The following is a 26,594-nucleotide window of genomic DNA, read 5'->3' as shown; positions in this document are numbered from 1 at the left end:
ATGTAAATCAAAATTTCAAAATTTGTAGAACATTTATAACAATTCGAAGAATTTGAATAAATGTTCATCACAATTTGAAACATTTTAATCAGATTTTCTAGAATGCTTTTGAGTATGCGATGTTTTGAAGCCCATTAAATTTTAGTATAATAAGGTGCCAGTTGGAAGAAGCTTAGACTTACCGATAATTTTTGGCAATTTTTTTCGCGTTTTTTTTTACATACACAGTACAATTTTTTTGTATGGAGAAAATGAACAACAGCTTCCACAAATATAACTAAATATCAACGGTATGTCCTAGCTACTTAAAATTTCCAATTTGAATCGAATAGGTTACAAAACTGCATACTCAGAATCAAGGTACATTGAACAGGTAGTATCAGTAGAGCAGCTGATTTGATTTATTTTCAAATTATTTGGTCTCGAAAATGTCAAATATTTTTAATTTTTTCTCACAAAAATTCTGAATTGTTAAAATCCATTTGCATGTGAAACCTTTTTCCATACAAAACAAGCGATTGAATAGCAGCTTTTGGAACGTTCGCCCAACTCGGCAGCACGACCGCTGGATGGATCAATGCTTCGAGAAGCAAACAAATTTACTAGGAAAGAAAGTTGCATCAATTTTTATTTTTTCCAATTTCAATTTTTTATTTTTTATAATATTTTGTATTTCACATGGCACGCTTTGATTTAGCAGAAAAAATTTAGAACAGTTTTTGACACTTTCGATACCAGAAGCAACAACAAAATACACGCAAATGTTGTCTTTTGCTCTACTGATACTACCTGTTTAATGTGCCTTGCTCAGAATCATGATACAAAAAAGAAGGTAGTTTCAATAAACAACTTTTTGATTAAAAAGGAGATTTTTGACAATTGCTCAATTGTAAAAAATTCGAAGCACCGTTACCCAATTTAAGTTTTTTGATGGAAGGGATTTTCTATCCTAAATTTGGGACTATAAATAAAATAGTTGTATTAACATTTACCTTTAAAAATAATTAATATCCTATCTTAAAAACGTTAAAATTTTACATTAAATTCGATAACTACTTGCCAAGATCTTTATTTTTACATTAATAAAATTTTAGTGAGCATATTTTAAAATTTGTTTAGTGTCATTATGTCACCTGAATATTTCACAATGTAGCTGGCGACTGTTACAGTTTTCTATGGCATGACTGTCAGAGAAGTGAGTGTTTTCCAATTCTAATATATTTCGACAATATCGTTGTTTCTTTGCGTAAAAATAAATATATTTTACTGTTCAATATTGGAGGGGGTGTGAAACAACATTGATGATTATATTGTTAGTATGAAAACTGGAAACACAATTATCATCTTATTGAGCATTAGACCTCTTCTCTTTCAAAAACAAAAGGGGAAATGTTCGGTTATTTATGCAACGGCTTTGGGGTGGGGATGGAGACGGAGGGGAAATTCATTGAAAAATGGAATAAAATTAGCATTTTGACAGAGAAAATGTAAGTCCAACTCCGGCTACGCTGACCACAGTATTTTTTACAAAAATGTCCATATTTCAAACCGAATTTATTCATAAATTTGTGTCTGAAAATTTGAAATCTTTATTTTAAACTAACGTTTAATTGTTTGACCACACGTGTGGTAAAATTTTTTGCTTTGGGTTCAGCGTTTGGCCACACCTAAGCAAATGCCTTTTCTTAAAATTTCATACCTTGTATTCAATTTGTTCAAATAAATTTAAGTGAAAGATATATTTTAAGAAAAAGCAATTGCTCAGTTTTTATGCATACGGCCCAATAAGCCAACATTATTGTACAAGTAAAATACCTTTTGCTTGTTCAAATTTCGATTCTAAGAACAAAACGTTAGTAAACAAACAAAAATATAATAAAAAAATTTGGAGGATTTTAGATATTGGGTATCGTATCACGAACTTCCACAATCTACTTAATTGTCAGGTTGTTAATATGGCGACGAAAAAGTGACAATGGAACTACCTTCTTTTTTGTATCATGCTCAGAATGTTTCTAAGAACGCTAATGAACCTTTGTCGAATTTTGCTAAAATTTGTACAAAGCTTCAAATTATGACTTACAGTATCGGTCATATCTATAGCACGCCATTTCAAAATGATATTGTGTGCCACTTATGTTTATTTATTTATTTTTAAGAATTTTCAATTAAAATTTAGTTCATTCTCAACAAACCCCATATTACCCAAGTTAACAATTTGTAGAAACTACAAAAAAGTGAACAATTTTCACTAAATTTGAAACTTTTTTCCCGGAAGTGTTAGAATTTTTTTGATACACAGTTTTTTAGTCCCATCAATTTTAGTCTGATAATGTGTAATTTCAAGTGGCTAGAGTTACCGTTAATTTTTTAGAATTTTTTTTGTCGCATTGGCTTCCATATAATGAATAAACTCAATTTATTTGTACTAGTGTTCGCCCAGCGGTTGAAATTCAACCGATAAAATTAAGGATAGTTTATGTAAGTTGAATGAGCTAAAATAACATTAGTTGGAATGGGTTAAGTGGAGGGGAGTTTAGCTTAGTACTTGGTATAACATAACATAACCATAACATAAGAAGAAATAACATAACATATGAAGCATAACACACCACAATATAACATCGCACACTCTTCAGTTGTATTTCCTTTTTATCCCTTTTTTCTCCTCTATCTAAATCTTATTTATTTTGGTTCATTTTATGCCAAATGATGTTGCCTTTGATGCCACATCAAGTGATATCATGTCATGTGGTGAAATTGGGTGTGGTGGAATTGGGTGTAGGAGTTACGGTGTGGTGAATTTAGGTGTGGTGGATTCAGGTGTGGTGAGTTAAGTTATGGTGAGAAAGTTGAGGTGTGGTGAATTAAGGTGTGGTGGATTTGGGTGTGGGGGGTTAACGTGTGGTGAGTTGAGGTGTGGTGAATTAAGGTGTGGTGAATTTAGGTGTGTGGAGTTAAGGTGTGGTGAGTTGAGGTGTGGTGAGAGAGTTGAAGTGTGGTGAATTACGGTGTGGGGGTTAAGTTGTGGTGTCACTTATTCGTCTTCATCTTCATCTTCATCTTCATCTTCATCTTCGTCGTCTTGGTCTTCATTTTTATCTTTTCCTTTATCCTGATCTAAATATGTCCATTCTTTTCTTCATTTACATATTCACCCCCACCATTGTTATTAGGTTAGGTATTTAAATTTTCCTTCCTCTTTGTCTTTATATCTAGGTTTCTTTACTTTTATTTTAATTTCTGTATTTATCACTTTCTTCTTCTCCATACTCAACTTTACCTTCTTCCTTGTTTGAGTCTAATCTATTCATGTACATACATACATACATCTTATTCCTAAACTGCTGCTTAGCACGTTTCTTTAATTCACTATCAATATTAAAGCATACATTTGGGAGGCATTTCCGCCCCAACCATGTACATGTATGGCATTGGTATTGGTGTGACTTTTGAATTGATTTTTTCGCTCTATTTTAAACTAATTTGAAATTTTAAAAATTGCCTGCAAATCAGCATCAAAATACCTTTCTAATGATATATAATTCTTTATACCTTAGAAGTACAGTTTATCCGTAAAAGGGGTGTAAAGGAAACATTATTGCCTATTTATATAATTGATGATGATGATATGATGATATGGGAGAAAACCGCAACACCTTTGGCGAAAAAAATTCTAAAAAATCAACGGTAACTTTTAGCCACTTGAAACTTGCACATTATTAGACTAAAATTGATTGGGCTATAAAACTGTGTATTCAGAAAAATTCAAACACTTCCGAGAAAAAAGTTTGAAATTTAGGTGAAAATTTGTTGCACTTTTTTGTAGTTTTCTACAAATTTTTAAACTTGGGTTTATATGGGTTTTGTTAGCGAAAGAACTGTATTTTAATTGAAAATTCTTAAAAATAAATAAATAAACATAAGTGGCACACAATATCACTTTGAAATGGCGTGCTATAGATATGACCGATACTTACATGTCCTTTGTTAGATAACGAGCCACATTTTCATAAAAAGGAATAAACATTAAATAATCGAAAGGGGAATAGCCAAAGAGCGCTAAAAGGTCTCTTCCCTATTTATATTTTCGCCACTCTATCTACAGCTTAAATTTTTCATATCCACAATTTTTTTGAGGGTTTTAGTATTGTTTTTTATAATTTCATTAAATTTTGTATATATTATTAATTATTAACAAGGATGCTGGCTTTATTTACTGCTCACTTATATTTATTCTATGTCCTTTATGATAACGAAAGTGCTGCCACGTTTGTACGAACAATTGTTTTTAGGCCAGAGTACAGGGGAGTCTTAAGTCTTTTAAAAAATATTCAGCGGGACAATTTTCCCAAAATCGGTACTGTCCCGCCAAAATCGGTACGAATGGTCATTGATTTAATTTTACAACTAATATGAAACATACGTTTTATGTAAGCTCCTATATTTGCACATTAAACGTGTTTGTGCTAAAAATTAATTTTTTATTTAAGTTTTGAATGCTTTAAATAGATTGCTATTGAAGTACTTGAGTTACTGCTGTAAAGTGGCACCGAGACGATCAAATATGTTTATCAACGCTTTAAGTCGGCTTAACGTACACTACACCCATGCTTGATGAAAATCAAAAAATTTTGATATTTGAATTTGCCGACTTTATTTGACCGTCTCGCGTTATGCTTGACAAAAAACAAGCTCACTTGCCTTCTGGTCGTCGTGGTGATTAAATTAAATGCGCGGACAAGAAAAAGAAATTGTTTTACGTTTGATTGAACATTACCAATGCTTACTAGCTTTATGAAAAGCTGTTTGCCTGTTACGTTTTCAACTTTGCGCCGCCTAAATACTTATTTGAGATCAATGGGCCAGCTTCTCAATATTCATCGCAATCTGGATGTTAATGTTGACTCAGTATTAAACAGATTTTTATCTCAAAGTTGGCGAATTGCATTATTGAAGGCAGAATAGGAATGATATCCTTTGTTGACTCACAACATACATACATACATATGTACACATATGTTTAATACATACATATGTATAGAAAGGCCCTATCTCACATCATCGCTGAAATAAACGATGCGGGGGTCTATAATTTGATGAAATGCATGTTAATCAATCAAANCATACATATGTACACATATGTTTAATACATACATATGTATAGAAAGGCCCTATCTCACATCATCGCTGAAATGCAAAAAAGCCGTAACTAACTTAACATTTTTATTGTATAAAACGATGCGGGGGTCTATAATTTGATGAAATGCATGTTAATCAATCAAAAAGGGGAATTTGGATTTTTAGTTACGACATTTTGTATTTCAGCGACCTTTATATTAAATTCCCGCTCAGAGCCAGTTAATGACTCGTTAACGGCATTTAATGAACATTAAAGTTAAGTGAAGAAAAACCATTACTTAACTTTTTAACGAATGATTTTTGCAATTTTTTGTTTGTTTCCAATAAATTTAAATTTCGATACGTTGCTGTAACAGTGGCAATGGCTGAGTGAGCAGAGCACTTTCCTGCCATTCGATAAATCCGAGTTCGAGTCCTAGGGCAGGAAAATTTTCGTTTTCCACCGAGACATATATATGTGATCATAAGTGGGCGGCGCCACGCCCATTTTTCAAAATTTTATGATAACCGTATTTCTTGGTAAAGAATTGTTGCAAACAGCTATTTTGAATAAATTAGCTTTAATATTTACTGATTTATCGAAATTATATTTCTCTAAATTACCGTTATATGGGATGTGGGCGTGGTTATTGTTCGATTTTAAAAAATTTTCAGCCATTTGGTTAAGATATCTCAATTTTTACTCGAGTTATCGTCTGCACAGACGGGCGTACGGACGGGCGGATAGACAGTCATCGCTTAATCGATTTCTATTTTCATTCTGATCATTTATGTATACATTTGTCTATATCTATCTCGATTCGTTTTGTCTGTTACAAGCAACCGTTATACACAAGTGCGCTCGGGTATAACAATTTCTCTGAACATGTTTATTCTACTCTATAAAGAAATGGCGAATTGTTTGCCATTTTTTCGCTATTTACTCGAAATTTTGAGGGTGTACGAATCAAATGGATCTCTGAATCGGATTCAGCGGGTCGAAATGCATGTGGGTAGGTGGGTCTAGTTAAAAACACACATCCCTTTTTTATGCCGGCGCACAGTGTAGAAGCGCAATGAGACCGTAATAAGAATTATAAATTGCTTGATTTCTCTGCAAAATCTCAGCGTATAATGACAAAGTACAAAGCAAAAAAATATTAGAGACTATGTAAGAGCCAGGGATATAGTGAAATATGTGCAAACCACTTTACCCACGATTTTTAAACATTGAAAAGGAAAGCTAAAAGCGACCAAAAAAAGCCCTCCGCAATATGCCTGAAAACTTAAACAGGTCAATCGTATGCAGGGAACGGATTTTATGGAAATTGCCGTTTTTCTGCTAAAGGGATAGAAAATATTCGCTTTCCCCGATTCCATATATATACATTTGATATTGTCTTTTTTATATATTTGCCTTTTTTGCCTTTTCTACCTTAAAAAAAAGTGATAATAGCATTTAAATTTTTTATTTAATATTGGCAGCATTTTTTGGACTAAACTTTTTTGTTTACTTATTCCACCATGTCCCCCCGTAGCTTAACCACGTGGTTATGGCTACTGAGTTGGTTATCCCGATAACCCACTTGATTTAGCGTAGTTTCGCCATATAAAAATGACAGCACTTAACCATTTCACTGAGATGGTTAAAAGCTAACCAACTCGAAACCACGTCGAAAGTCTGATGCAACCCTGTGTTTTCCCGCCATCTGTGGGTCATCAGCGTTAAAATTGAAAAAAAAAAAATCGTTCCCTACCAGTGTTTGACTACAATTAGATTAGATTTACTCCGGTTTTAGAAAAAATTTGAAATCTAGTCCTCTACTCTGCTTGACTTCAAAGCTGTTCCGTTTTTTCACTCTGTTCTGTTCCTTTTAGGCCCATTTTTTGTGTGTTCACCCCCGGTTTCAATAAAAAATTGAAAGTTAAGCAAAGTATCATTGATAAAAAGTAACTTGTTCATAAAAATGAGTTAATACATTTTTTTACGTTATTTTTTGATATATGGACGTAGAGATTGGCGGATGCAGAACTTTACCTAAGTTGTTGAAAAATATATGTAGAACGAAATTTATATAAGTAGAAAAGGGAGTATTCGAGAGAAAGATTTTGCGGAAGATTCACGGACCTTTACGCGTTGGCCATGACGAGTTCCGCTGACGATGGAACAATGAGCTGTATGAGCTTTACAGCGATATAGACATAGTGCAGCGAATTAAAATACAGCGACTCTGCTGGCCTGGCTATGTCATCCCAATGGGCTCCACGCTCCCAGAACGCTGAATTCCAGAACCTGCCCGATTATCTACAAATTGCCTCGCGTACTTATTTTTACATGAATGGAAAATATTTAAGTCATACAATTAATGTCAAAAGCGAAAATAAAAAATGCATATCTGGTACGGAAAATTTGTTTTCGCTCCGATTTTTGAAGCGATTTAGTCCTGAATCAAGTTTTAATAATCCGTTCTGTTCTAAACATTCGTAATGTTTTATAAACCTCAAACCGCAGTGTGGACAGCAATAATTAGTGATGTGGTTAAGTTCGATTTGAGAAATGGCATTATCTGGAATGTATAGAGAACCGCAGCCATTAAAGAATAAATGCCCAGGGGCCAATTCTTTATGCTGAATACTGTCATCATGTCCTGTACATTTCCATAAAATGGAATCAGCACCTTTTCACAATTACGACGTAGCCTCATTATAGAATAAAAACCAAAATTAACTTTTGACGAAACAAAGTTTTCAATTTTATTTTATTGATATAATTACGCTTTCATTAATGTTCAATGGATGTATGTATGTATGTATTATTTAGGCTTGTATATTTTTAGGTATTCACAGAAAATGTCATAAATTTTGAATTGTTCTTATGTAATATGTATTATGTGTAAGTAAATATTCATCAGTTGCTGAAGTATCTACAGCCAAAGTATGGAGTAATTAGCCTTACTTAAACTCGCACGACCTGTGCGTACCTGGAAAAAGTGGACGCTGCTTGCGAACCGCCAATGAAACAAAAAGGCTACTCTTAGCCTAAGAATTTATTGGAGCTTTTTTTAATTTTCGTTTAATCTCTCCGATTCCATTTTATTAATAATTTACCTCAATAGTTTTTATCTCAGTTGCATTTAATCACTCTCATCAGAGTCTTCAGTAAATTTTTTCCGATAATTGCGCCGCACACGTGCCACTTTCTGCTGGAACAGTCCCATTGGTGTATTCGCATTTTCATTATTAAGTGGTAACAAACGATGATTGGCACCGGTTCCACTATTGTTGTTCGGTGTTGGGCGCCCTTCACTGCCGGAGATGCCACTACTGCGATGCCACAGACTAGTTGTGGAATCACTAGAGCTGGGACAGATCGTGCTCACTTGGCTAGGTGTCACGGTGGCACCTATACTGATGCCGCTGTCTGGTGTACGCAGCAACAAAGTGTCATTCTGATCATGCATTCCAAGTATATTTTGCTCAAAGTTCAGTTCGTAATTGTGGTGACTAGCATTGTTATCGCTATTGTTGCCATTGCTAATGCTATTGTGGTGTGCCTTTTGTGAGGATTCAGCTATCTCTGATGCTTCGCCATTTTCAGATATACCATTTCTTTCAAGCGCATCGCGATGAAAGTTGTTGTTGCTATTGGCATCACTGATAATTCTGTTACTGCTAATCGGATAGTCATGGTCATTATGAGCCTCATTGTTATTGTTCTGTTGATTCCATTTGGTATCGACGTCGCGATCAGAGCCCACCTCGGCATCGTGGGCCCGCAAAATTGAAATTCTTCGGCGTTTCAAAGGCGTCGAATAGATGTTTGTGGTGTGCCTATTATCATTGCCACAAGTTTCGCCGTTAGAGCCACTCACAACGTTTTCGTTGGCATCAGGAACTATATCACTGACAAAGCATAAAGACGAGGCTGACGATTCGACAACATCGTCTGGGAAACTGCTGTTTGAAAGTCTGGAATTCGAGTGGCTCGAATAGTTGTCCGAAAGGGCCAAGTGTGCGCGGCGCCGCCGATTTGGGATGATAATGTGACTAATGCTGCTTCCACTACTGTTAATATTATTACTATTGCTGTTGTGATTGACGCTGCTGTCACTAACGGTGCAAACGTTGAATATCGACTCTGCGCCTTCTGTTTGAGGTAGTTGTGTTGCTTCTGCTGCATCAGACACGACACTATTTGTAAGTGGTGTTGTGGAAGATGAGTCGCTGGATAAAATTTGCGCATTTTCGGTGCCAATTTGAAACCTAGAGTTGGAGTGAGTTGGAGACTGCTCACTGGTCACACGTTCTACCCTAAAGCTGATGAGACGTTCTGAATTTATACTTGGCTCGTTGCGATTGCCACGCTCCGTGACGACGGCGTCGTTAATGCGTCGCACACCATTTAACTTTTTTGTCGGTTGTACAGTAGGATCCACCTCGACTTCGACATCGATTTGACCGCGTCGATGTCGCGCTGATGAAGTAGACGATGGTTCATCATCATCCTCGTATTCGTCAGAGTCGATAATGTTCTGTTGATGCTGTCGTAATCGAATGATGTCATCTGAAACGAAGCAATCAGATTGAAATCAAAATATATTCAACGGTAAGTGATAAGAGGGTTAAAATCTGCTTGAAACGATAAATTATGAAGGTTCATTTATTCTTATGTTAGTAAAGTATGGAGCCCTAGCAGAAATGAAGGAAGCGTTTGACGCAAAAATTATATAAGTCCGATTACGAATATAGCGTTTTCCGCCGAGTACCTTTCAAATGTTTGGAATTAATGAAATTAATTGAATAAACAAATATTTACATACATACAAGGCGAATTTATATAAGGTGATAGCAGGAGTACAATAACAAAAACTTACATGTATTTTGTTTTTGCTTTGGCGGCATAAACTGTCAAAATCTGTAAGAGTGTGTGTGGAAATTCAAACAAAATTTTTCAATTTGAAATAAGAAGCCGTGAGGCGAAACACATACACAAAATCAGCTGATCTAGTAACACCACCTTATATAAATTCGCCTTGCATACATACTTCTTTCATTAGTACATCGCAACAAGTTGATTGTTCATTTTTAAATTTAACGAACTTGTTAATTCAAATTAATGTTGAGAAAAATGCAACCGTGTGCCACAGGCAAACATTTTCCCGGCACGAATATGCAACTTCCCCTCCAAGTGAAATGTCAAAATTGTGCTCTATCCTTGCAAGTTTTACTGGGTTTTTGGCCAAACGAACACGATTTGGTAACAATTGGTACCAACTTGTACAAGTTTTTTTGCATAGCGAACAGTCTTATTATAAAGCTTCCATCATTTAAAAAATTCATCATGAAAAACTGCCTACAACTACCCAACAAACACTGTAATAAAAGTTTTCAAACGTTTGAGAAAATCTTATTTCCCAATTTGATTTTCAGCATTGCTTAGTCCCCTTTCAGACACGTCAAGTCTTGAAAGCAGTTTTTTTCGCATTCTCTTTTGTGTTTTCTATTTGCTTCCACACGCGTCAACTTTAATTAAATGCAAGTCCTTGGTTCTTTAAATGGGAAGCAACGAAAAGATCAAAAGAGACAAGAAAACTTGAAACGAATTGACGGTACGGAGGTATCTGTACTCTTCGCCACTCTTCTCACCTCCTTCGCCTACGAACGAGCAGACTTGAAAGCAAGACTTGACGTGTCTGAAAGGGGACTTATCATTTGAAAGTAGCTCGTTTTTTTTGTAAACGAGCGACAAAAGAACGCTCAACTCGGGTAAAATTTCCTTTCAGCTACTCAAGCAACCCTGTTGGTATCTGGTAAGAAACATGTGATTAGTTTAACGGGATTTAGAACCAAATAAAATTATAGTTTAAAAAACTAAAACCTAATTGCCATTCGTACTGTCATCAGGTATGTAACTTGAGAATAGAAATCGCCACATCTTTTAGGCGCATCAATATTATATAGTTAAATGAGGAATTCATGAATTCTGCCGCATAAACGTAGTATGCATAGTTGCCAACTTGGTGCTTTAAGCACTAGATTTAGTGCTTTTTGATCATTAAAACGCAAAAAAAAAAAAATTGTTTAGTGCCTAGTGCCTTTTTTAGTGCTCTTCTTCTGAACTCAAATTTCTCATAGATAGTTAAAACATGAAATAATTTGAAATATTTAAAACTGTAGCAGCACTGAATTTAAAAGAATCTACATTCATTTTTTCGTTTGTTGCGATTAGATTTTTCTTTTTCTAAATATACCAGTTTTAATATGCAGTACCTACTTCGGTATTACTTCGTTAGCATGAGAAAAAGTTTTGTGTATTGATTTATACTTATAAACAGGGAACGGATTTTATGGAAATTGCCTTTTTTTCTGCTAAAGAGATAGAGTATATTCGATTAAGAATGTCCACGATTTAGCTTTCCCTGATTCCATATAAACACATTTGATGTTGCCTTTTTTGTCTTTTCTACCTTTAAATAAGTAATTATAGCATTTACAATTTTTTTTTTTAAGATTAAAAAATATACACATGCCTATGCGGCTTATAGAAGCGCATGGACTCTTGCCAAATTTGTGTTGGGAAAATTCAAAGCCGTTTTCTCAGCTAACGTAGGCTTGGAGACAATAAGGGGTGTGGATAAAATTGTAAAGGGCGAGGAAAACGCCCATATTCCTGATAATATGAACGTTTCTAACGTTCCATATTTAAATTGGGCTCCACTTGTATCAACTTACGTTGAGCGAACATTTAGTACATTCAAGGCTTTTCTTCCCGAAAATCGAATGAAAATGCTGTCAGAAAACTTCAAAATGCATCTTGTGGTTCAATGTTACTACAACTAAACAGATTAAAGTTTTATGAGTTAGAAACTCGAAAGGATAAAATAGTCAAAGATTCAAAGTACAAATTTTTTATATAATGAAACTAGTTCATAGTTTTTCTCTTTTTACTTGTAATATAAACATTTCTAAAATAAATGTATTTTTTGATTGTTCTTCGTATTTTCTGTCCTTTTTTAGTGCCTTATTTTGCTTTTTTGCAATACCTAGTGCCTTTCCTGTCTTTTTCGCTATTTTATTTTGAGTTTTTTGCAATACCTAGTGCCTTTTCCTGCCTTTTTCGCTATTTTATTTTGCCTTTTGCAGCCTATTTCGTTATTCCTAAAAATCCGTTCCCTGCTTATAAATATTATTTATTTTTTTTTTTTACTTTTGTTAAATACAAACTGTTATGAAAAAAGTATCCTCTGGTATAAAAAAAAATTGTGCTTTTAGTACGGTAAAACGGTTTTTTCCCCAAGTTTTGGTGCTTTTTGAAACTCAGAAGTTGGCAACACTAGTAGTATGTTTCAACATGGCATAGAAGTCGAAGTATATCGGTAACAGTGTTGCCGCTTTATTACCACTGAATTCTTAAAACTCAAAAGCAAATCATAATAAAATATGTATATAAAAGGTAAGACAGGGCACTTTCTAAATGATATAAACTTCTTTAACATTAATTATGTACCTTTAAAAAAAAAAAGGATTTTTTATGAAAAAATTTGAAATTTTGCGTTTTTTTAATATTTTTGGCTTAAATATATAAACAAGCATATATTTCAAATAAAAGATAAATTAATTGTCTTTATTTTGACATCCTTATGTCTCGTTCATAAAATGTGGTTCATAAAATATTAATATCGAAAAATTTAATTTTAACCTCTTATATCTTCTTTATTTTTTACTTTCGCCAAATAATCTTGAAATCAATTTAAAAACAAATTCCCAAATCGGACAAAAAAGTTGAAATTTATTTCCACTAAGTGCATTTTTTTAAGAATTTGCATGAACGAAAGACACAAGATCAAGGGAGAAGGAAAGAAAGAAAAAAGTTGAAATCTCGAAGCCATCTTTGGTGTAAGAAGTAAACAACGAAGAGAACGAAGAAAACCGCGTAATTGTTGAGCGCATGAATAATCGATTTTATTAAGCAACGTCTTCTATAAATCATGTCGTTGTGTTAAATTATTCTTTACCTTATGTGTACATACGTTGTCACAAGCGAAAATGAAGAAAATCGCAATAAAAAGCCACCACCTAATTGTAAACAATGAACAAATGGAAACAAACGGCTAATGTCAAAATCGCCATACTTTTATCCTAAATGCGATTATAACGGACTACTCTTCTTCCCGCGTGATCTTGTATTTTTGGTTCATGAAGAATTTGTATATTTTAAATAGAACTGTTAAGCTGGATAAATAAAAATTTCCTTTCTACAAAAACAGTGTGCATGCATCATAGGGAACAAAATGCAAATATTTCAATGAGAGTAACTGGATTTTATTTCGTTTCGCTCCACTCACGTTTGAAAAGAGTTGAGAATTCAGTTGAAAATAAAGAAAAATTACATATTAAAAAGTGCCTTTTAGTTTGAGAACGCTATCAATGGGTATTTGAGAACTAACGTTTAAGATTTGAGAAAAGGACTGATTCTCAAATGCATTTCAAATTGAGATGTGAAAATAAATTTATGGGTAAATATAAATTGATAAGGAGAAAATGTTTAAGCCAACAGATAACAATAAACTCCCCAAACATGGCAAAGATATGAGTCTTTCGATCTTTTTTTTATATATACCAACTACATATGTATACTATATGAATTGATAAAACTTTGATTGCACTTTCCAACAACATTGAAATTTTGACATACGTCTCTATATAAGGCTTGTTTTTTTTCACATTCCGGTCAAATGAGCGTAAGTACGAAGTGCTCTCAAAAAAGTGAATAATCTGCCCAAAACTACGGGAAGGACCCATTTTTGTGCCCGAAACTAAACGTGAAATCGCACAAAATTTTAAATTTAAGATTACAGCGGCAGCGAACACAATAACGTTAAATCAATGTGAACCATGGTACAATAATTACAGGTATTGTCTTCCCAGAGAGCCCATATTCCGATCTGCCTTATTTGAAAAACATCAGTGTTGCCCACATTAAAAGTTTACTGTAAGGGAAAAAGGATATTCCTATATACCATAAACCATATATTGTCACCTAATATGCAAAATAACGAAACAACATCGTCACTGAAATGCAAAAAGTGGTAACTTATAAAAAAATTCAAAATTCAATGATGGATTTCATTGAATTACAATTCCCCACATCGTTTTATGAAAAAAATAAATAAAATAGTTTAGTCACGACTTTTTCCATTTCAGTGACGATGTTGTTAAGTTATTTGGCATTTAAGGTGACGATATGTATATAGATGTATTAAAAAAAACAGAGAACTTATTTAATTTACAGAAGTCGAAAAATAAATATTTGCTTAGTAAACAAATTAAAATTTTTTATTACTCACTTTATTTCAAACATTTTTTCTTTTGTTTTCAAAAAAAGTAAAAAAATAAACATTGAAATGCGTCAAAATGAAAATAAGGGAGCACGAATTTCGATGTGAAGCGAAACTCTCTAGAAAGACAATACCTGTAATCAAGGCGTTTGATTGTCAAAATTTCATATTTTGCTAGTGAGCGAGTGAAAACGAGAGAATGTTTGCATTTTCTGTCGCCCTTTTTCATTCGGAGAAGAATAGCTGAAATTTGACAATGGCTTGCTAAAAGCAAAAACAAAATACAAGTAATTGTTGAATCGATACCACCTTATATATATTCGCCTTGGCTGTAATCATTATAAAAAAAAAAATAGGAAGGTAGAATCGCTGAGAGGAATTTTTCAAATTCTTGACGTTTGCAAGCAGCAACTTAAATTTCAAATTTTACACACAAACTCACACACACATTCTCATTTTTAATCTCAAACAACAACAGCTTTGAACAATTCCTTTTTTTTACTCTCAATTTTATACGATTTTAAAATGTTGGCAAACTTCAAACAAAAATCATGGCCGACGCATTGAGAGAACGGTTTTACCTTACTATGCTTTTATCATGCCTGTAATGATTGTACCATGTTGATATACAAAATTCTCCAGCAGCAAAAGTTCTGAGAATTTAGCAGCATTCGCTCTCAAAGAGACGAATAATAATAATATAATTGAAGCTTAGTATATATTATTACAAAAATAAGCTTTGATGTGCAACTTGTTTAAACATCCAAATCTCCATAATTGTGGACGTGGCCGCCATATCAACGCTTCTGCAGTTGGATCATTACAACCAGCAAGGATAAACGACGAATATCCAGGTGATTGCCAGAAACATGAATGTGAAAAAGTGAAAATTTTGGGAAATCAACTTTGAAAGTACGAGACTTAACTCTACATTTATGCAATTCAAATTGTAAAAAATGTGATTTCCGTGTATGCATGGTATTCTGGGTTTTAGTATAACATAGAACATCCAAAGGTTAATCAAGTCAACCTAATAACTCAAAACTGATACATTTGCACATTCATGCTTCTGGCATAAGGGTGACGATATGCCATTTGTATACCAAACAAAAAAAACAAAGAATCCCAAAAGCGGAATCATTACAAGTATTTTCTATATGTAACTACTTAGTTAAAGGTAAAGCGAATTCACATAAGGTGATAGCGATAGTACAAAAAAATTCATATATTTCGTTTTTGCTGAAAATATGTTGAGATAGGACGCATTAGAATCGGCGGCTGAGAAAGGGGGTTTTTGATCTGAATTCTGAAACGGGGCGTTATTCAACCAAGTTCTTGAAAATTTTTTTGACATAGGGCGTTTTCGGACTGGCTATCAAGATAGATCGATTTTCCACTTAGCCGCAAAGTTATAGCCGGTCAAAGTTTTTCGATTTAAAAAAAAAACAAAAAGTTTTTCAAACCCTGGGAGTGCCCCTGAAAATTGGTTTAAAATTTTGAAATTTTCGTGGATGCCTTTATTTTGTACACAATAAACGTGATAAAATTATAAATTCCATACAAATAGCACACAAATTTATATATAATTTTACCACGTTTATCGACTGTTTGTGTTACACGGGCCTACTTAGGCCCAGTAGGTTGACTTAGCGCCTCCCAGAGTGAGAGTATTTGTCCAATGAATTGCTAATTTCATTGTGAAAACTTCTACCACAATGATTTGATCCGCCGTCTTTTCATTGTTTGCGCCGCAGAGGTAAATAATTTGAATGGCATGTAAACAAACGATTGTGATTTTAGTAATTTAACTGATTTATTGCACACGCCATCTACGTATTTCTAGCAGTGTGTCCATTTTGTGAGTAATTCCTCAAAACGTGAGGAATTTCAGGTGCGCTAGAGTATTTTTTGAGGAATATGCTCTCAATATATTTGCAGATAACAAATGCAACCATATTTTACACAACACAGTTGTTAAATCGCTCTGCAAATTTTTGAACAGAAAGCTTGCCGAAGTTTTATAAAGAGCGAAATACAAAACACAAGCGAGATGTCAAACATTCTTCAAACCGTTTCGCATTTCGCCATACACCATGCAAACATGACTCGTTCAAGCAAAGAATTTTAGTTTTCTTCCGGTTCACAATGTAAACAACGTAAACAGCTTTAAGCAAAGGGATAATACGCTTGGTTTGTCAAGCCGCTTGTGTGGTGTTTTTCGCTCTTAAGAACATCTGCATTTGCTGCTAAATATTCAAAATGCTATCGATATTTTTTTCATTCCATCGTTATATTTTCAACTTATTTCGAACTTGCAAAAACTCGATAACGAATGGAGAGAACACGCTTTGTTCGATCATAAAATATTCATATTGATTCTTCATTAGATCCAGAAAGTTATAGGAAACAAGTTTTTGAATTAAAAGATTTTTCAGGTTCATATAAGTTTCCCAATTAAAAAAAATTATATCTGCATTACGAATATAGCCCTTTTCTAATGCTTCAGTAGAACGTACATTTAGTAGTTTAAAAAAAGTGTAGGACTGACTTGAGGACCAGATTGAGCACTGATATAGTTGCAGCAATATTATATACAAATAGGCACGGTGATACTCCCCAAGAACAAATGTGCCAATTGAATTGGAGAATGTAATTAATTTTTATACTAAGTACCTGTAAATAGTATGTAGTACACAATACTCATATCTATCTGTATAAGAAAATTTTGAGTAATTTGTTTGGATTTTGAGGATTTTTCATTTGTTTTGAGGAATTTGGTAATTGTTTTGTGGCAACACTGATTTCTAGCCTTTCTATTAGCTGGTTCTGTCCGCATATTAGGCATTTCGAAAATACTTCAGAGAGTTCTTATTCTAAAAGTACCTAATTAAAATTCTTGAGAGGCTTTAACTTCAAGCCTATACATACATATATGCATATGTAACTATGTACACAAAAACGTTAACTGAAAAATAATCATAACATTTATCTAAGTGGACGACAGGTGTTATAGCATTCACTTGAACTAAACTATTATTAATTCACATCAAAAGCAAGTGCATGTTCATAAATAAGTACCTTAAAAGTATGTATTATCTAGCCAAGTACTACTACCCATATACATATGTACATATGCACATTAGACTGCATCACCAAAAAAAGTTGCGGTTTTTCCGCCGGGATTACCAAATCTATTATATACTATATCCACCCAAATATTGCGGAAAAATATTACGATTTACGTGAGCTGGACCGATTTGAAAAGACCACCAAAAATGGAGTTTTTTAGGTATAAAAGTAGTTTCTTAAAGGAAAAAAGTACCGACTTTTTTTGCATGCAGAGTGATGCAGTCTAATATACATATGTACATATGTATATATGGATATTAGTTTGCAAACGAAAGTGAAATTTCTACGATAACACAATTAGTATTGCTGGTAGACCGACCTGTCCGGGTGTCTATACACGGATTTTATTAACGAACAACCTACTCAGAGCACACATGTTTGTTTGTTTACATAGCAATAGAACTAAATAAAAAGAAACATGTCCGAGTGGCGGACTAAATGTCCACCATATTTTGCCATTATAAAAGGATCGAAGGAATCAACATCTAGACAGTGCAACTGGTAACTTATTCGCGTTATTTAGTGCAATAATTCAAATTTGCAGCCATAATAATGGTTTATTACTTTTTATTGCTGATTCCAATGTGTTCCACCATGGCAAACGCTCAGCAACAGTGGAATTTTCGAACGATTTCCAAAACAGCAAACATAGAGGTAAATTTTAAAGAGATGGGCGAAGAACTACAGAGATGCACCTAGCAATTACGTTATCTGAACGTGTTATTGCGCGTAAAATATTTGGAAAGCGAGGTTGCTAATCCCTACGTGCGATGGTTTCTTCACCGCAGTCAATTGCCAGTGATTATCACCGCCTACGATCACACACGCTCAATGGAGGAGAACTCATGGCCAAAATTTCAGATGGAGCGAGATAGTTTTGTAATTGTAACCGATTCACAACGGCTGAGCGATGTCGCAACGCATTTTGTGCAAAGGGCGGGTGTATTTTTCTTCGTAATTTCCGATGCTCAATTACCGAAAGATGTCACAGAGTTTCGTAATGTTTTAATCTCCATATGGATTAAATACAGAGCTTACAAGAATTTCCTACTAACAAGTGAAGGTATATTTTATTTCGATCCTTTCGATTATGATGTCACATATCACGGTTATGGAAAAATTGTTCCAAACAAGAATACTGAACCCTTGGAAAGGGCCCTCTTTCGCGACATGCACGGTTATCCTCTGCGTGTACAAATTTTTAAATCAGTCTATGCCCGTCCATTCATAAACATGAGCAATCCTTCAATAAAAGATGTTTACGGAGTAGATGGCAGAGTGGCCGAACTGTTGCAGCAACGAATGAATTTTACGATGGTCTTACAAGAGCCGGATCCTAACTATTTTGGGTAAGTGGGTAGTAGTATTAGTATTCCAGAATTTTTTACACATAAAAAAAAAACAAGTAATTTTTAGAAAAAAAAACCGCCTTCACCTCTCATATAAAATATATATATATATATATCTCATGATCCACTGGTCGGATCTTAACGGTAACATACATAAAAAAAAAATAAAAATAAAAATATTCCTCCTCCTTTTTTAGAAGTCGGTTAAAAACTAAAAGCAGAATTTAGAGGTATGGGCAGCAATAGGGAAGAAGGAATTTCTTTCTTTGTTAGATGGAGCTGTGGTTGGGCCGAATTAGGTTTCTTTTAATTCAACCAAATAAATTAGTGTAACAAATTCTTTTTAACCGACTTTCAAAAAAGGAGGAGGTTATCAGTTCGTCGGAATATTTTTATTTATATTTTTTGTTATGTATGTTACCGCATAACTTTGGACCACGTCAACCGATTTCGATAATTCTTTTTGCATCGGAAAGGTAGTGTCCCATACTAATCTGGTTATATATATATATATATATATATATATATATATATATATATATATATTTGTGCTAAAAATTACTTGTTTTTAATTATTATTTCGTATGTCCTTTCTTCACACAGAGTCCCTAAGTGCATAAAGCTGTTTTGAACTGCTGTGTAGTTCTGTGTCTCTAAGTGTGTAGTTCTGTGTCAGTTTGGAAAAAATTCCACACGCCATGCATCACTAAAAAAAATACGTATGTACATATGCATGTAAATAATTTGAGAATTTGAAAGTATCAGATATAGATATGTACATATTTCAAAGCCCATTTTCGTTACTTTTTTGACCGCACCTTAACTAAGCCTACTTAGAGAGCCAATATACTGTGTAATCGTCATTTAATTAAATTAATTTTTTCCTCGTCCTCAGTGAACGCACAAGGGATGGCAAATATAATGGAGCGATCGGTTCAATTATCGAGGATAAGATCGACTTGTGTCTGACAGGCTTCTTTATCAAAGATTACTTGGTTGCAGAGTACATGGACTTTACGGCCGCGGTTTATGATGATAAGTTATGCATTTACGTGCCAAAAGCTCAACGCATTCCGCAATCGATACTACCGCTCTTTTCCGTACACTTCGGTGTTTGGTTGAGCTTTCTTTTGGCCGCATTCGTGTGCTGTTTTATTTGGTGTCTTATTCGTCGTATAAATCTATTTCTGAACATTCGGAAATGTAGCGACACACCACTGGATCCAAGCCAGTGGTGGCAATACGTCGGAATTTATGTTGATACATGGGTCCTTTGGGTGCGTGTTAATATTGTGCGGTATCCACCATTCAACTCGGAACGGGTTTTTATAGCATCGCTATGCTTAGCGAGCGTTATTTTTGGTGCTATTTTCGAATCCAGTTTAGCTACAGTGTTCATACACCCTTTGTATTATAATGATATCAATACACTACAGGAATTAGACGAAAGCAATCTGAAAATTATATATAAGTACTCATCAATGGCTGATGACTTATTCTTCAGTAATACATCTCTATTATATGCAAGACTTAATAAAAAATTGGTGCATCTTCAGAATTTAAACGCTGACGTAATGTTGGATATTGCAAAAAATGGCGGGAAGGCCAGCGTCACACGCCTTACCTCAATAATGTTAGAATCTTTGCAGTTTATTCTAGCAAAACAAGTTCATGTTATACCTGAATGTCCAAAATTGTATACCATTTCCTATGTCATTCCAAAAGATGCACCGTGGGAAAAGGCCATCAACGATTTACTACTACAATTCTGTTCGTCTGGATTAATCACCAAATGGATTAATGATATGAAAACCGAGGTCGATATTGAAGTAATGACCAATGGCATGAATTTTGAGAAAAGCAATGTATTCAAAGTGCTTACAGTTACTGATTTACAGTTAGCATTCTATGTGGTGTTGTTGGGCAACTCGCTGGCTGCAATGTCACTCGTCGTAGAGCTCTGCCTACAGGGTTCGAGAACACATCTGCATTCAACGGTCAAGAAAAATATAATGTTCAGATCGTCTTTGTCGGTATAATAAGAACGATTGTACAGGGTGGCGACCAATAACTGTCGCCCAGTTTTTTTTTTATTAAAGGGTCCTTTTTTGGTTTTTGCGAATAAAGTAGTTTATTATTAATTTGGTACATTTTTTACTTTAATTTTATTAATTAGTTTTAAAATTGTAATCCCTATTTTCATTTGCTAGCAGTGTAATCTTTTGGAGATAAGTAAATACGGCATGCATACCTTTTTCAGGTGTAATTTTCTTAAACACTGTATTAAAAAAGACAAAAAAAGAAAAACTATAGAGGGTTGTTCGAATGAATGGCCGTCCTATTCACCAGTACCGAGTTTATTCGATTGCCTTATATTGGACAAAAGAGGGAGTATAAAGGACTCAGAATGGAGGAAATTAGTCTATGGTTACAGAAGATATGGAATAAATTAAGCGATGAAGACTTGCGCATTCTCTGCGCTTGCGATTTTCTCTGAAAGTGTCTAACGCTGCTAAACCGAAATGAAGATTAAAATTTAAAACTAATTAATGAAATTGAAGTAAAATATGTACAAAATTAACAATAAAATACATTTTTCGCAAATCTTTATGTAAAGAAAACCTGGGCGTCAGTTATCTATCGCCAGCCTGTATATGCATTTCAAATTAGACTAGCATTTTAATAAACGAAGTTTTGAATTTTTTGAAGATGTGGTAAAACTGTATTTTAATTAGGGCTGATGATTTCACCCGGGTAATGAGCTACCCGGGTAGCCCGGGTACCCGGGTATTTTATTACCCGGGTAGACCGGGTACCCGGGCAGTATGGTAATTACCCGGGTACCCGGGCACCCGAAAAAATCTGGAGAGGTGAAAATTAAACGCATTTACGATTATATAACGCAAACGAACGTACATAGGGAAAATCTATAAGAATCTTCCATACCATATGGGGAAATATTATAATATACAACACATACATTGCACTTGACAAATCCGTCATTCATCACACAAGCGTACTTCCAAACCCAGCTTGTTTTAGGCATGTCTAAAATATTAATATTTACGAAGTTGGTAATGCACGTACAGATATCGGATCGGTAACAAATAAAATTATTGAGACACACCCACCTGCGAATCTAAACGATGACCGACAGTTGAGGCAATTTTTGTGTTGGAATGAAAAAAATTTTAAAATTTCTTCCACAATTATTTCACAACAATACGTTCATCAACCTACTTCTCGTATTAAGGAAACTTCATTAAATAATTGTGATTTTAAAAGCTTTAAATATTATGAGAAAAGAAACTATAATTTGAACAAGCTGATACAATAAAAGTACAAAATCTTTAGGTGAATGAATAGCATAAGGCTTTGTTACCTTACTTTTTGTACCAGAAGTGGCCTACCACAGGGTTTAGTTCTTATATAATTCCCAATGAGAACGTTCTCGTCAGTTTTGTTCTCATTTTGGTTTTGGTTTTGACGCGTTCTTGGGAACAAAACTACGACAATGGCATTTAGTTTCGATCATACATTTCGTTCTCAGTCCCTGTTTTAAAATATTAATATTTAATATTCTTTAAAATATACATACATACATACATATGTACACATGCATGTATGTATATGCATTTACAAAAATTAGAAGTTTGAATTTAAGTACAGAAACTAATGTTTTAATTTACTTTTCTTGTCTCCGTCTACTCAGGCAAGCGGTTAGGTGTACATAGTCGCGTACACTCTAGACATAAAAAAATAATTATAAAAAAAAATTTTCTCACTGAAAAAATATTTATCCTCACCAAAAAGATTATACAAGAAGCTTTATGTCGCATTACCCGGGTGTTTTCGTTTAACCGGCACCAACATATGTATATTACCCGGGTACCCGGGCAAATCGGGTAATACCCGGGTAATCGGGTACCCGGGTATCATCAGCCCTAATTTTAATCATCCATCTCTTACCGCATAAAATCATATTTCTACTTCAAAACGATATAGCCCAGGTGTAGGAGGGCTTGGCTTCATTAGGGGTTTCCAATTGGTGTCAGTTGGCACAGTTGAGAAACGGTTGGTATGCTTTATCGGACTGCCGTTTCAATTCACTGTATGCGCGTAATTATACTGGGTGGCGCCGAATGAGCTATATGGTTTGAATTCTTTATAACAGCTTTTTTTTTACTCTATGCCAACGGGATCCACGCCTGGAAATGACCTGCCAGCAGCGTTGCCGAATGCTTTTGCTGAAAAATCGTCATTTTACCTTGAAAAAATCGCAATTTCGGCCAAAAAAACCTCAAACCAACATTCGAAATGAAATCATGGCCATTACACCCGAAATTCTGCGAAAAGTTATGCAAAAAAATTTGCTAAAAAGAGCACGTATGGGCGAAGCGGAAAATGGGCATCACTTATAGGATATCATTTTTCAAAGCTAATTGCAAAAAATTTCCCAATAATATACTGTATTAAAAAAAAATTATAATAATCGCATAAATAAAAAAGTTATAAACCATTTAAACCATATAGCTCATTCGGCGCCACCCTGTATAATAAAATATGATATTCTTATGAAGGCGGATTCATCGTTCTAGTTTTGAACTAAAGTTGAAGTTGAGTTATTAACTCAAAAGCGTTCAGACCTTTGCTCTCCCAGAGAGAGAAACACAAAACCATGGTAAAAAAAAGTTCTAAACTAGAACGATGAATCCGCCTTTAGAGTTGGGGTTGTGTTAATTTTGAGGACCCTTAGCTAGTTTCCTGCTACCTCCATACGGTAGATGTTTTGAATTTGAAGCCAAAAGTATAAACTGCGCCTACAATCAGTATAGCGATCGTTTTCAGGCTGAAAAGTAAGTACTCTTTATACCTTCATATACATACATGCGTATGTAAATATTAAAAAAACATATATTTGCCCATGTCATGGACAATTGTACTTTAAAGTATGACAAAATTGAAATACAAGGCAAACGGGAAGAAAATAAGGACGGTCGTATGGAGGTTAGTTCCGATCCCTCCCCTGAGGAGATCTCCTTAGATGAAGTGTGTGGAGACTGTGCTGCTGTTTCTGACCTCCTGGATGAGCGCCGCCTGGCGTGGGCAATCAATTCGTTCGAACCCTTTAAATCCCCAGGACCTGATGGCATCATACCTGCGCAGCTGCAAAAGGCGGCGGAGGTGTCGTGCCTTTGGTTGGACCCAATCTACGCGAGCTGCGTTAGATACGAGTACATTCCCAGGGGTTGGAGGGTCGTCAAAGTGGTGTTCATCCCGAAGGCCGGAAGGAGCTCTCATGTTGCCCCCAAGGACTTTAGGCCAATCAGCCTTTCATCGTTTCTGCTGAAGACGCTGGAGAGGCTGGTTGATATGCACATAAGGAGCATGATTCCTCGGGATCGCCTGTCTAGAGCTCAGCATGCTTACTGTAAAGGACAGTCAGTCGATACTGCTCTGCATACAATTTTGAGGTGTATAGAGGAAGCCTTCACTCACAAGGGCTTTGCCGTAGGAGCCTTCCTAGATATCGAGGGGGCTTTTAATAATGTCCTGCCGGACGCAATAGTTAAGTCGCTAGATAAGCTTGGGGTTGAGGTCAGTCTCATTAGGCTCATCGAAAGCTTGCTGCGTGACAGAACTGTCATGGCCGTCTGGGTCAGCGCCTGCTTGTCTCGCATGGTGAGCAGGGGCACTCCGCAGGGAGGGGTTCCCTCACCCCTTCTCTGGGTCGTCGTGGTGAATGAGCTGCTAGTGGAGCTGGAGAAACACGGCTATCGGGTAATTGCCTATGCAGACGATGTGGCGCTCCTAGTTAGAGGTAAGTACCTGAACACTCTGTATGAACTGACCCAACGGTACCTTAACATAGTTACTAACTGGGAGGCAAAAAGTGGTCTTGCCGTAAGCCCCAGTAAGACAGAGCTGGTCGTATTCACAAAAAAATATAAAATCCCCGCCGCTGCTCTTCCTTCGGTTGGAGGTCTGCGCTTACAGCTGTCTGGCAGGGTCAAGTACTTGGGCTTGATCCAGGACAGGAAGTTGTCGTTGGTACCAAACATCGAGGAAAGGGCAAGAAAGGCATCAGTGGCCTTATATTGCAGTAGGGGAGCTATTGTTAAGAGATGGGGCATCTCCCCTAAAGTTGTCTATTGGCTATACGAGACCGTAGTCAAGCCAATTATGTTCTATGGGGCCCTAGTCTGGTGGAACTCACTGGAAAGGTCTATACTAGCTAGGCAGCTAGAGCGCCTACAACGGGCTGCTTTAATTGGTATTAGTGGGCCACAGCGAACCGACCCCACATTAACCATGAACGCAATGCGAAACGTAGCGCCTGTCGACGCTGCAGGCAGAGTTGTCGCGGCGCGAACGACTATTAGGGAAACCGATTGGTTGACCAACTTAAGGACTGGACACTCTGGAGTTCTAGGAGGTTTCGACTTTATCCCCGATCGCACAGATTACTGCACCACCGTTACGGCTCCTAGGAGCTTCTTCTCTGTCCACTTTCCCTCAAGGGACGAGTGGGCCGGGCGGGACTTCTGGAGGAGGGGTGCGGTGAACTTCTTTACGAATGGATCGAAACTGGATGGCAGGGTTGGTGGAGGGGTCTTCTGTCGAAAGCTTTCCATCAGCACTAAGTTCAGGCTCTCGGACTTCTGCAGTGTATTCCAGGTGGAAGTTGCTGCTATCAAGGAGGCGGTGGATTCACTGCTAAGGAGCGTTATAACCGTCAGGGAAGTGAGCGTATATTCTGCTATCAGGGCTTTGAGTTCGTTAGAGGTGCGCTCAAACCTGGTAAGGAATGACATTGGGGGGAACTGCGTGGCTAACGAGCTGGCCAGGGAAGGAACCCGTGAAACGTTACTACCGAATAAAGAGCGGCTGGGGGTACCATTGATCGCTTGCGGTTCGCTCTTGGATAATTGGGCCTCATGTCAGCTCAGCGAACGCTGGGCGATTACCATGACATGCGCGATCGCAAGGTCCTTTTGGCCGAGGGTGGACCGGGGGCGATCCTGGGCACTCATCACACTCACAAAGCCACAGCTATCACTTCCGGTGGGGGTTTTAACGGGTCACTGTCCTATCGGTATCCACACAGCGCCCAGCGTTTGTCGAGGCTAAGGTTGAAGTACTTTGGCTCTCACTTTCTAAACAGCCCCGAGGAGCTCTGGGGCATTGAGATCAGCCGTATTAGTAAATACATAATCGGCTCGGAGGGTTTTAACGATAAAGTTTAGGGGGCCTTTCCAAATTGTGGTATCACAACGGACAATCTTACATTGTCTAAGTGAGCTCCGGTTACACGGGGCTGCCACCTTACCTAACCTAACCTAACCTAGGCCGTCATCAGCAGTAATTTTGAGCAAAACTCCTTTCCGCGTTGGTGGTCTTCGGCCGCTCCAGAAAAAATAACCTCATCAGTCGTATTTTTGCGCAAAATCAACCTCCAATTTACAAAAAAAACTGCATATTTCAAACCGAAATATTTATTTTAGAATAAAGCTTAATCCTTTGGCTAGACGTACATGTTGAAATTTTTTGATTCGGGTCACGCGTTTAGACACGATAACTCAAAAGAATTGTACAAATAACCGAACCGTACTTGAACTGTAAGCAAACATTTTATAAAATGAAACTGCAGTAGTTT

At 35.9% G+C, this 26,594-nt stretch overlaps 2 protein-coding genes across 2 annotated transcripts in view; one reads left to right on the top strand and one right to left on the bottom strand.

The window, feature by feature from the left end:
- Nucleotides 1-7,865: 7,865 nt before the first annotated feature.
- LOC108364167 (uncharacterized protein DDB_G0287625) overlaps nucleotides 7,866-26,594 on the bottom strand; it is a 47,556-nt gene continuing 28,827 nt past the window's right edge. The window contains exon 9 of the mRNA XM_017617756.1: nucleotides 7,866-9,685. Within this exon, the coding sequence (XP_017473245.1) occupies nucleotides 8,256-9,685 (1,430 nt within the window). The 3' untranslated portion in view covers nucleotides 7,866-8,255. The remainder of the gene's footprint in view (nucleotides 9,686-26,594) is intronic.
- LOC108364168 (Ionotropic receptor 100a) lies at nucleotides 17,921-21,030 on the top strand. The gene is made up of 2 exons (XM_017617757.1): nucleotides 17,921-18,937; nucleotides 19,833-21,030. The coding sequence occupies exons 1-2, from the start codon at nucleotides 18,420-18,422 to the stop codon at nucleotides 20,974-20,976; spliced, it is 1,662 nt and encodes a 553-aa protein (XP_017473246.1). The 5' UTR covers nucleotides 17,921-18,419; the 3' UTR covers nucleotides 20,977-21,030.

This window comes from Rhagoletis zephyria, unplaced genomic scaffold (assembly GCF_001687245.7).
Source record: "Rhagoletis zephyria isolate East Lansing unplaced genomic scaffold, Rhagoletis_zephyria_1.1 Rzeph_scaffold_01483, whole genome shotgun sequence".
Classification (NCBI taxonomy): Eukaryota; Metazoa; Arthropoda; class Insecta; order Diptera; family Tephritidae; genus Rhagoletis; species Rhagoletis zephyria.
The sequence above is the reverse complement of the archived record's forward strand: the minus strand, read 5'-3'. Positions and strand labels throughout refer to the sequence as shown.

What these genes read in the sequence shown, in the direction of transcription:
- LOC108364168 (XM_017617757.1), top strand. Translation starts at nt 18,420, where the DNA reads ATGGAGGAGAACTCATGGCCAAAATTTCAGATGGAGCGAGATAGTTTT. An exon ending in CCGGATCCTAACTATTTTGG is followed by an intron (nt 18,938 to 19,832) that starts GTAAGTGGGTAG and finishes CCTCGTCCTCAG; the next exon opens with TGAACGCACAAGGGATGGCA.